Source organism: Oncorhynchus masou, chromosome 31 (assembly GCF_036934945.1).
Source record: "Oncorhynchus masou masou isolate Uvic2021 chromosome 31, UVic_Omas_1.1, whole genome shotgun sequence".
Lineage (NCBI taxonomy): Eukaryota > Metazoa > Chordata > Actinopteri > Salmoniformes > Salmonidae > Oncorhynchus > Oncorhynchus masou.
In genome coordinates this window covers 28,077,685-28,089,684 of record NC_088242.1, presented here as the reverse complement: position 1 = coordinate 28,089,684, position 12,000 = coordinate 28,077,685, and the positions used below count along the sequence as shown (strand labels likewise).

The 12,000-nt window shown below is 42.4% G+C and overlaps 1 protein-coding gene across 3 annotated transcripts in view; it reads left to right on the top strand.

Moving 5' to 3' along the window:
• The window catches only part of mprip (myosin phosphatase Rho interacting protein), a 66,582-nt gene that overhangs the window by 44,124 nt on the left and 10,458 nt on the right, over positions 1-12,000 (top strand). For 2 of the 3 annotated variants that reach the window (XM_064950604.1, XM_064950605.1), the window contains exons 13-14: positions 116-253; positions 1,816-4,494. In XM_064950604.1, coding sequence (XP_064806676.1) covers positions 116-253; positions 1,816-4,494 — 2,817 coding nt within the window. The remainder of the gene's footprint in view (positions 1-115; positions 254-1,815; positions 4,495-12,000) is intronic. The other variant, XM_064950606.1, reaches the window with a different exon arrangement.

The following is a 12,000-nucleotide window of genomic DNA, read 5'->3' as shown; positions in this document are numbered from 1 at the left end:
GTGCATGTGGTTCACTTGAACCGAGATCAATGCAATGTAAAAGATTGGGTTCTTGATCAGTGCTCTCCTGTGTGTCCTCATTTTCACCTTGTCCGTTCTGTGGCGCCTCTCACAGGTAGAAGAGCTAAAGGTGCAGTTGGAGAGCTGTCACCAGCAACTGGTCAACTCCAACCAGCACAAACACAATTTGGAGGTCCAGCTGAAGACTGCTCTGGAGAGAGAGCAGCACGTCCGCACCGGATATATCTCCCCGGTAAGCCCCACAGCTCTAGCTGCTTCTTCTTCTCCTCCACCTCCTCATCCTCAGAGCTGTGTTAGTCTCTAGAGGCATTCGTGTTGAGTTCATACCTGAGCTACGATTTCATCAACTCAAAGTACAGATTGAGCTGTGCGTTCTTCCATTTCGTAACCTCCTTTGCATGTTGTATTTTTATTGTGAGAAAACATCAAACTGACTGACATCAAAGCTACAAACCAGCTCCAGAATGTGCCTTTGCATGAGTCCATTCATTGCATGTGAGGAGAAACATGAAGATCTTGTTTTTCTGACTCCTTTTTACAGCTTCTTCTGGTTCATCCCTTCTTGCTGTTGTTTTTTTTTTTAGATGTAGGACAGATGTCATGAACTCATGCTAGTGTATTGAACATGATGCATTCAATTAATGATTAACATTAGACGGATACGTTTCTTTATCAACGTTCCTGTAATGGTGTAAATGGCATGAATGCATTAGGCCACTAGACTTCAACAGTACAGCCATAGTTGTTGAAATGATGACTTTTGGCTCAGAACTGTATAAAACCTTTTCGGCTTGTCTCATTATGAATTTTTTGCATGCATTTCATATTTTCTTAACCACTGGTTCCGACCATCCATTTTTCTTTTAACTGATGTGTGAGCCATACCATTATGCAGGTGTTAGTTGTCTATTGGATTTTGCGTGTGTGTGTCTGTATGAGGGGGAAAAGAAAGAGCGAGAGAGGTGATAATCTGTCCGTATGGTGGGTGAATTGATGCTTTTTGAATTCCTCACCACATATTGTGTAAATCTGTTGAGGTTATCAAAGACATTTTTTTTATTTTTTTGGATAGTTTGTGTAACAATCAAAATTAGATTCAGTTAAAAGGGGACTGAAATGTTTGAGTTGATGGCTATGATGTTTCGAGAGGGAGAGAGGGATGTAGGCAATTTATGCTGACCTTTGCGTTTTTGCTGAAGCCTTCAAAGCTGGTCATTGACATCCTCATAAGAAAGGAAAATAATACATTTCCTGTTCATGTTGTGGGTTTTACTAGAACCATACATTGTACCTGCATTGTTACATTTGCAATTACGCAATGTGATGCAATTTGATGAGTGCCTTTTGAGAAATGTTTCTGTTTTTGTGAAAGACACGAAGAGTTCAGAAAAAGGAGATTTCAAGAACGTTGTTTATTCCTAGGACCTGGTATGCCACTCATCTCTAAGTAAACCACCTAGCTAGCACTAATTTTGCATTACTTACCCCATGAAATAACTCTTTAATGTGCATGCTCTTTTGTGATTTACTAACCGTGGCCATTAAATCTCTTTCCATTGCTCTAATTCTAATAATTTAGCCAAATGATAGAAGCTGGATTCTACCTCTGTAATGTTTTTAATCATTATGTTTAGTTACATAATTTTGTAGTCAAAATTATAATTATTATGATTTCATAATGTTTAATTTCTATGAATCCAGAGGGAAATAATTGATGGATTACCTAAAACAATTTAGCTAGCCCTTTTCACCCCGCTGTGTGTGTTAACCAACTGTCTGGTCCCCTTTTCCAAGCTGGATCTCCCTTTGGTTCTGGAGGCTGATATCGAGCCCCAGACGAAGAGGCCAGAACTGGTTCATTCACAAGCTCAGAGCTTAGCAAGGAAGTACCAGGAGACCAAAGAGCTCCTGCAGCTACAAGAACTGAAAAAGCGCAATATGCAGGCACAGCTTGGACTCTCGCTTTCTCACCTCTCCATCAAGGAACCTTACCTTTCCGACCCCCAAACAGCCCTTCTGAACAGCCTGCCTCCGTCAAAGCCACCCGTCGAAAAGACCGTCAGCTTTTTGATCAAAGATAGTGCAGACGTTATTCAAGAGTTAGAGGACTTGATCTCAGGAAAGCTCCTGACTCTAAAGGGACTGGATAGATTGCTAGGATCTCACAGTGAATTCAGTCTGGAGGGTAGTCAGGATATAGGAGAAAGGGGTAGCTGCGAGAGGCTCTTGCAAAGCTGGAAGTATCAGCAGGAGGTAGAGAACGAGATTATGAGGAAGAGCTTGGCCAGGGCGGGCGAAAGTATCCACAATTACGAATCACGACTCCTGACCATGGAAGACATGCTGGGAAGGGTTCAGAAGCAGAAGGTGGAGAGCCTGAAGAGCTCTTATGGACCGCTGTGTCAAAATGAAGAGCACTCTGAAAGCCATGAGATCACAATCAGGACTTTGTCCCAGAGGGTCGAACTTCTAACGAGCGAAAATGGAGCGCTGCACCAGCGCTATCAGGAGATAGTGAACCAACTAACTGAGGCAGACAGGGAGATAGATAGGCTTAAAGCTGAGCTAATCGACCTGCAAGGCGGGAAACAGCACCTACTGGTCCTAGAGGAGCTGAACGGAGTTAGGGCCAGACTAGCGGAGAGCGAAGCCCACGCTATCGACAGGGAGTTCTATGAGCGTGAGCTGAATGAGAAGTCTGTGAAGCTTCATGAGGCACTGGTCACCTTGGAGGTGCTAGGAAACAGCCTGAATGACACGGAGAGAAGACTGCAGTTGAAAGAGGCCACTCTCAAAGGTCTGGGATTCCAAATGGCCAAGGAAGTTGACGATGAGCCCCCTAAGGAGAAACTCAAAGAGCAGCTGGAGGCCACAGAGGCCAAGCTCTTAGAAAAGGAAGCGCTCCTTCAGTCCACACAGCATCTTTGTAGAGAACTTCAAGCTCAGACGGTTGAACTTAAAACTAGAAACCAGGAATCTGAGATACTCCAGAGTCAGAAACTTGTAGAGGCAGAGAATGAGATTAGGATGTTGCGTGCAAAGTTAGAGGTAGAGGCAAAGTCAGCTCGGGGGGAACAAGAAGTGAATGTTAGTGAAGAGTTGATGCAGACAAGTGAGAGGCAGGTAGAAGACGAAAGTGTTATAAAGCAATTAGTAGGTGGGGTAAAGATGAAGTCTGAGGCCCTTAAGCAGGTGTTAGAGGTGTTAGCGAAGGTAGATATTAGTGTGGACAAAACACTAATTGATATGAAAAGCACTTTACATATCACAGACTGCCTTGGGTCCTTTGAAGAGGAGCCGGATGAAGTAAGTCAGAGAGTAATGAAAAGGTTGGTATTCGAGGCAGAGTTCTGTAGTCGTCTGTTAAGTGCTGTAGAGGTTAACCCGGGCGAGACGGAAGGTGAAAGTGCATGTAGTTTTGAAAGGCATGTGGCAGAGCGTATGGTAGCTGAGAAGAGCATGTTGCTGTTGATGAACAGAATTTGTCCTCGACCAAAGATGAAAGTTGATAATGAGATGACTGGGACTGCACAGACCATGGAAGCAGACCTTTTGAATTGGTCCAGCTGGCTTGATAACGACACCAACACTCTCATTTTGAAAGATTTAACAGAGGCATTGCAAGATAAGGTGTTTTTATTGAACCTAATTGCCTCCACCATTGAGACGTCCACTAATGACAGGCTCCTGTCCTTGGTCCTAGCTAGCTTTGATTCCAGCAAACTAAAGAAACAATGGTCTGAGCACCTTGAAGACGCCGCCACAGAAGCCCACATGTCCTATCTCATCAGCAGGCTGAAGTTCCAACACGAGAAAGAGCTGAAAGAAACAATGCTTGAAAAACGTCCGATTGGCAACTCCGACTGTGCCAACTGCTCTCAACTGAGAGACCTGAACCGAGATCTACAATCCAAAATGGCGGATATACAGAATTATCTGTCCAGCCTTCAAAGTCCTATGAGTGAAGATACTAGACCAATAACACACATTCAGATCGAAGGAGAGCCCATTGACTCCCTGGACAAGGCCATTCAGCTACAGGACATGGTGGCCAAGCACAAGCTGGAGCTGCGGGAGATCAAGGACGTCTACGCACAGGAAACAGAAAAGCTTCGACAGGAAGTGGCAAAGGTGGCCGAGATATTGCGTCTAGAACGTGAAGAGAACGTGAAGGAGATCGACTCTCTGACTGTCTGCATGGAGAACCTGAAGAAGAAACAGGAGATGGAGAGGAGTGTTCTGCTGGAGAAGCTCCACCACCAGATGGATGTCACCCCAGGAGGAAGCTATCTCACTGGGGCAGAGGATGGGACGATGTCCCCTGAGACCTCCACAACCTCCGCCCTCAAGAAGCAAATCCAGGATCTGGTGGCCCAGGTCTCAACCATGACGGAAGAGATTAAGCGGAGGGAGCGCCAGGGCGACGCAGCTACCCTCCAGTTGAAATTCGACAAAGACCTGGAGAATCTGAAGGTGGAAGCCATTCCTTGTACTTGCTGTTCCTCCGTCCGTGATGTCTTCTGTCTCCTTGTGGCAACCCCCACCCTCCCCGACCCCTTCCGACCTGCCCTTACCCCCCTTTCCCCTCTAACCCTGCTCTGCTCACTCTGCTTTCCTTTTCTTTGTAAAACAGTATCATCCAATGTTGCATGGTTGACTAATTCACTGTTCAGTGCATGTGGTTGTTGACACTAGTTTTGTGCTGAGGAACCCATTTTGTTTCACAGGAAAAGGTTAGTTAACGAGAACTCCCAGACCTAGGGCAACTGGAACATTAATGTGAGAGGCAACCCATCTGTCTAGAGAGACTTACCAGAACCTGTCCGACAGTCACATGAAAGTCAGGCTGACAGAATAAAAAAAAAATTAAGTCATGTTATATAGTGTCTATTAGCATATTTTCACATCCAATGTTAAATTGCCCCTTATCATACCATAAAGTATAGTTGCTGATAAATGAGTTCCGCAGAAGGCACAGTTTGATGTGCTTGATTAGATTCCTTTCTTCAATAGGCGTTGTATATTAGAAGTGTCAGACAAATGGTTGAACCCCTTTTAAAGCTGTCTAACTATTGAGTTATCTTCAACAGACACATGATTTGGGTAATGAGGTGGATATATTGCTTTTTTTCTTGAGGATGAAATCAGCTGCATTTGAAGATGCATGGGGCTTTACCTTTTTGTCTTTGATGTTGTGATGTTGCTTTAACTGGCTATAAACGTTCAACTTTTCCCCTCCAGACTTGCTGATGAACAATTCATGGTAATTGACAGGTGTTCAAAAACATTGTAGAATACTTGAAGCTTAGACTAATTACTTTTTTAGAAAAGTAACGCTTAAAGCAAGAAATGTAAAGCAAGATCTAATTGCAACTGAAAAGTTTACTAACCACAAGTCATTCCCTGATGATCATCTAACCAGAATCTTGGGTACTGTATGTAAACATATAGTTACCCAGATGTTTCTATATGTCATAGATCCAATGTTTGTATATATTTTGACTACAGAGTATTTCCAGGTAAAAATGTTTTCCTCCATTGTCATGGTCTCTTTAGATCACATTATGTTGTAGATGTGTATTAGAATTACACACGTAATTTATGATCAGGCTCCAGCTGTACAGTCGTGGCCAAAAGTGTTGAGAATGACACAAATATTTAATTTCCACAACGTCTGCTGCTTCAGTGTCTTTAGATATTTTTGTCAGATGTTACTATGGAATACTGACTTTTATTGACAATTATATGAAGTTGATGCAAAGAGTCAATATTTGCAGTGTTGACCCTTCTTTTTCAAAACCTCTGCAATCCGCCCTGGTATGCTGTCAATTAACGTCTGGGCCACATCCTGACTGATGGCAGTCCATTCTTGCATGATCAATGCTTGGAGTTTGTCAGAATTTGTGGGGTTTTGTTTGTCCACCTGCCTCTTGAGGATTGACCACAAGTTCTCAATGGGATTAAGGTCTGGGGAGTTTCCTGGCCATGGACCCAAAATATCAATGTTTTGTTCCCCGAGCCACTTAGTTATCGCATGCTGGAAAAGGCATTGTTCGTCACCAAACTGTTCCTGGATATTTGGCAGAAGTTGCTCTCGGATGATGTGTTGGTACCATTCTTTATTCATGGCTGTGTTCTTAGGCAAAATTGTGAGTGAGCCCCACTCCCTTGGCTGAGAAGCAACCCCACACATGAATGGCCTCAGGATGCTTTACTGTTGGCGTGACACAGGACTGATGGTAGCGCTCACCTTGTCTTCTCCGGACAAGCTTTTTTCCAGATGCCCTAAACTATCAGAAAGGGGATTCATCAGAGAAAATGACTTTACCCCAGTCCTCAGCAGTCCAATCCCTGTACCTTTTACAGAATATCAGTCTGTCCCTGATGATTTTCCTGGAGAGAAGTGGCTTCTATGCTGCCCTTCTTGTCACCAGGCCATCCTCCAAGTCTTCGCCTTACTGTGCGTGCAGATACACTCACACGTGCCTGCTGCCATTCCTGAGCAAGCTCTGTACTGGTGGTGCCCCAATCCCGCAACTGAATCAACTATAGGAGACTGTCCTGACGCTTGCTGCACTTTCTTGGGCGCCCTGAAGCCTTCTTCACAACAATTGAACCACTTTCCTTGAAGTTCTTGATGATCTGAGAAATGGTTGATTTAGGTGCAGTCTTACTGGCAGCAATATCTTTGCCTGTGAAGCCCTTTTTGTGCAAAGCAATGATGACGGCACGTGTTTCCTTGCAGGTAGCCATGGTTGACAGAGGAAGAACAATGGAACAAAGGAAGCACCACCCTCCTTTTGAAGCATCCAGTCTGTTATTCAAACTCAATCAGCATGAGTGATCTCCAGCCTTGTCCTCATCAACACTCACACCTGTGTTAACAAGAGAATCATTGACATGATGTCAGCTGGTCCTTTTGTGGCAGGGCTGAAATGCGGTGAAAATGTTTTTGGGGGATTCAGTTCATTTGCATGGCAAAGAGGGACTTTGCAATTAATTGCAATTCATCTTATCACTCTTCATAACATTCTGGAGTATATGAAAATTGCCATCATACAAACTGAGGCAGCAGACTTTGACACATATGAATTTTCATTCTCAAAACTTTAGGCCACAACTGTATATGAATAGTTTTAATAGCTGTTGTTTTCTGCATGTGTTTATTAGTCTTGAATAGAGTTTCTAAGCAGATGGCATGGGTTGTAAACCTCAGGAAAGAAACATGCATGTAACTTCCAAAATAAAGGAAACACTTAAGTAAATTAGAGATACAATGTATTTTGAAAGCAGGTGCTTCCACACAGGTGTGGTTGAGTTAATTAAGCATTTAACATGGGGTCATGTATAAAATTCCCAGTTGCCCATTATTTTGGCTAGCATGACTGTAAGAAGAGATATGTCACTTTGAAAGAGGCTTCTCAGTAACCAGATCTCAACCCAATTTAATCTTAATGGAGATTCTGGAGTGGCGTCTAAGACGGCGTTTTTCACCACCCTCAACAAACTACAAATTATGGAATTTCTCATGAAAGAATGGTATCGCATTCCTCCAATAGAGTTCCAGACACTTGTAGAAATCTATGTCAATGCACACTGAAGCTGTTCTGTAAGCTCGTGGTGTCCCAACAACCTATTAAGACACTTGTTGAGACTATGTTGGTGTTTTCTTTATTTTGGCAGTTACATGCAGCTCTTCGAGTCAAGTTTACGACACAGATTGATGCACAGATGACATGAAATGCAAGACATATGCTATTCCATGTATTTTGTTGCTGCTGGTGATATAATCTTTGTATTGTTGTTGTGTATAGGGATGGACAGGTGGTAGCCAGGTATTTGTGCAGTAGCAGTGCTCTTCCTGATCATAGATGGCTGCTGTGTGTGCAGGACAGGTTTCATCCCTTGAACAGCACATTCCCACAGTTAGACCCACACTTTGTTTGCAAATTTCTCAATAGTGTAGTTGTATACTATACACCAGCCACCCCATTAAACAGGAAATGGTCCTCACACACACTAAACAAAGGGCATGTGTTGCTTGTTGAGAAGTCACAACAGGAAGTGTCCCCATACAGTTAGTCGGAAGTTTACATACACCTTAGCCAAGTACATTTAAACTTAGTTCTTCACAATTCCTGACATTTAATCCAAGTACCAATTCCCTGTTTTAGGTTAGTTAGGATCACCAATTTATTTTAAGAATGTGAAATGTCAGAATAATAGTAGTGATTTATTTCAGCTTTTATTTCTTTCATCACATTCCCAGTGGATCAGAAGTTTACACACACTCAATTAGTATTTGGTAGCATTGCCTTTATATTGTTTAACTTGGGTCAAACGTTTTGGGTAGCCTGCCACAAGCTTCCCACAATAAGTTGGGTGAATTTTGGCCCATTCCTCCTGACAGAGCTGATGTAACGGAATCAGGTTTGTAGGCCTCCTTGCTCGCACAAGCTTTTTCAGTTCTGCCCACAAATGTTCTATATGATTGAGGTCAGGGCTTTGGGATGGCCATTCCAATACCTTGGCTTTGTTGTCATTAAGCCATTTTGCCACAACTTTGGAAGCATGCTTGGGGTCATTGTCCATTTGGAAGACCCATTTGCAACCAAGCTTCAGCTTCCTGACTGATGTCTTGAGATGTTGCTTCAATTTGCATCAATTTTATGAAGTGCACCAGTCCCTCCTGCAGCAAAGCACCCCACAACATGATGCTGCCACCCCCGTGCTTCATGGTTGGGATGGTGTTCTTCGGCTTGCAAGCCTCCCCCTTTTCCTCCAAACACAACGATGGTCATTATGGCCAAACAGTTCTATTTTTGTTTCATCAGACCAGAGGACATTTCTCTGAAAAGTACGATCTTTGTCCCCATGTGCAGTTGCAAACCGTAGTCTGGCTTTTTAGAGCAGTGGCTTCTTCCTTGCTGAGCGGCCTGTCAGGTTATGTCGATATAGGACCCGTTTTACTGTGGATATAGATACTTTTGTACATGTTTTCTCCAGCATCTTCACAAGGTCCTTTGCTGTTGTTCTGTGATTGATTTGCACTTTTTGCACCAAAGTACGTTCATCTCATGTCTCGGAGACAGAACGCGTCTCCTTCCTGAGCGGTATGACGGCTGCTTGGTCCCATGGTGTTTATACTTGCGTACTATTGTTTTTACAGATTAACGTGGTACCTTCAGGCTTTTGGAAATTGCTCCCAACGATACATCAGACTTGTGGAGGTCTACAATTCTTTTTCTGGGGTCTTGGCTGATTTATTTAAATGTTCCCATGATGTCAAGTAAAGAGGCACGGAGTTTGAAGGTAGACCTTGAAATACATCCACAGGTACACCTCCAATTGACTCAAATTATGTAAATTAGCCTATCAGAAGCTTCTAAAGCCATGACATAATTTTCTGGAATTGTCCAAGCTGTCTAAAGGCACAGTCAACATAGTGTATGTAAACTTCTGACCCACTGGAATTGTGATTCAGTGAATTATAAGTGAAATAATCTGTCTGTAAACAGTTGTTGGAAAAATTACTTATGTCATGCACAAAGTAGATGTCCAGCCGACTTGCCAAAACTGTGGGTTGTTAACAAGAGATTTGTGGAGTGGTTGAAAAACTAGTTTTAATGACCCCACACAATCTAAGTGTATGTAAACTTGTAAACTTCCGACTTCAACTGTATATCCAGCCAGGAAGTTGTCTCACTCTCAGTCTCTCAGTTCGTTCCCACCTGGGCCAGTTTCCCGAGCACTGGGGACTTATCCTTGTGAAAACAGACTGGCTAGAGAGGGAGCATAGGACAGCACCGTTGACTGAGCACTCGGATTAGCAGTGCTGAATAGAGGACGGAAGTAGGTTTTGGGTCGAGCTGGTCGGAAGGCTATTCAAATCCCCTCTTGTGGAAACATGCACTGTAATTATAATAGCATTGTGAATGGCTCTCTAAAGCCGTGTTGATCAGGATTACCCCCCTCCTCTCCCCAGCCTCCTTTCTCTATATCAAGGTTTCCCAAACTCAGTCCTGGGACCTCCCCATGGGGCACGTTTCACTTTTTGTCCTAGCACTACACAACTGATTCAAATACTCAACTCATCATCAAGCTTTGATTATTTGAATCCGTGTGTAGTGCTGGGGGTAAAAATATGCACCCAGGTTGGGCTGAGCGATAAGGTCTAAAACTCATATAAATGTTCTCAAACTTATGGCCGATTCACGATATACAGTACCAGTCAAATGTTTGGACACAGCTACTAATTTCAGTTTTTCTTTATTTTTTTTACTATTTTCTAATTTGTAGAATAGTAGTGAAAACATCAAAACTATGAAATAACACATGGAATCATGTCGTAACCAAAGAAGTGTTTAACAAATCTAAATATATTTTATATTTGAGATTCTTCAAATTAGCCACCCTTTGCCTTGACAGCTTTGCACACTATTGGCGTTCTCTCAACCAGCTTAATTATGTAGTCACCTGGGATGCAATTCAATTAACAGGTGTGCCTTGTTAAAAGTTCATTTGTGGAATTTCTTTCCTTCTTTATGCGTTTGAGCCAGTCACTTGTGTTGTGACAAGGTACTGTAGGGGTGGTATACAGAAGATAGCCCTATTTGGAAAAAGACCAACTCCATATTATCCAGAACCTAGGCTGAATATATATATCTCTATCTATATATATATATATATATATATATCTCTTCCACAACCATAAGATACACTTATAATTTAATTATTTTATCAAAAATAGTTGCACCTGTTTTTTGTAACTTTAAATGTAACCAGAACCATGCATAATGCACATTCACTAATGTAGCAGGCATTATAGAGAATGAACACCTCAAAAACAATCTCTCAAGCCCAAGCACTTGGATCGAACTATAATTTCATAAGCTCTGAATTCAAGGCCAAAAAGTTGAATTGTTATGAACACAACCTTCTGTCTGCCACCAACTGTTTGAACAGCATGCTGTCCATATTGTTCAGATGCTGAAATCCAGTGCCCTCCCTTTTTTTTCAGAATGAGAATGAGTTGCCAGTTCCTTATATATTTGTTTTATGCTTATTGCACATTTATAAAACACAGACTAAACAGCTAGTATAACAATCTTTATTTGATTTCAAGGCTGCTAGCGATATGTGGTACTGAGCATTACATTTCCAGAATTAATGTTCATTAGTACATACGTTTTAGTAGTATCTGTTCTTCTCGACATTTGAGGAGTTGAAACAAACAAGGTATGGTTTGAAAGTTTATCTTCTCTATTACAGTAAAATAATGTCTCCGTGTAACGAGTTGAAACCATTTGTCAGAGAGGAAGAAGTGATTGAGACCAAAACGACAACATGAGAACACGCGGACATAAACGCAAAAAAAACAGAAATACAAAAAAACTTCATTCTGCGATACAGGCATTTGGAATATCGAGCAGAATTAGAATTAATCAAATTACTTTGATATATTGTCCAGCCCTACACCCGGTAGGGCCCCGGGTCCAAGTTTGGGGTTAACTCTGGTCTATACTACTGAAAGGCAATCCACAGACAGGCTGGCCCTGCCACATCACGATGACGACACATCAGATTCCACTGTCTGCCCCCACAGAATCAGCCTATTATCCATTGTTTTGTTTGGTCTCATCTTAACCTCCTACATTCTATTTAGTTCAATGGTAACAGATTATAGGTTTTTCAAATTATAGACCTTTACATTTGAGTCATTTAGCAGACACTCTTATGCAGAGTGACTTACAGGAGCAATTAGGGTTAAGTGCCTTGCTCAAGGGCACAGAAGCAGATTTTTCAATTTGCAGCTCGGGGTTCCAAAACAGCAACCTTTCGGTTCCTGGCCCAACGGTGTTCACCGCAAGGTTACCCGCCGCCCTAGACCGCAAACAATATCACACTAGACATTAACTACATTTGTAATAGGTGTTTTATTTGCAAGTGGCCCAGAGTTTAGTTAGCTAAAAACCTGTC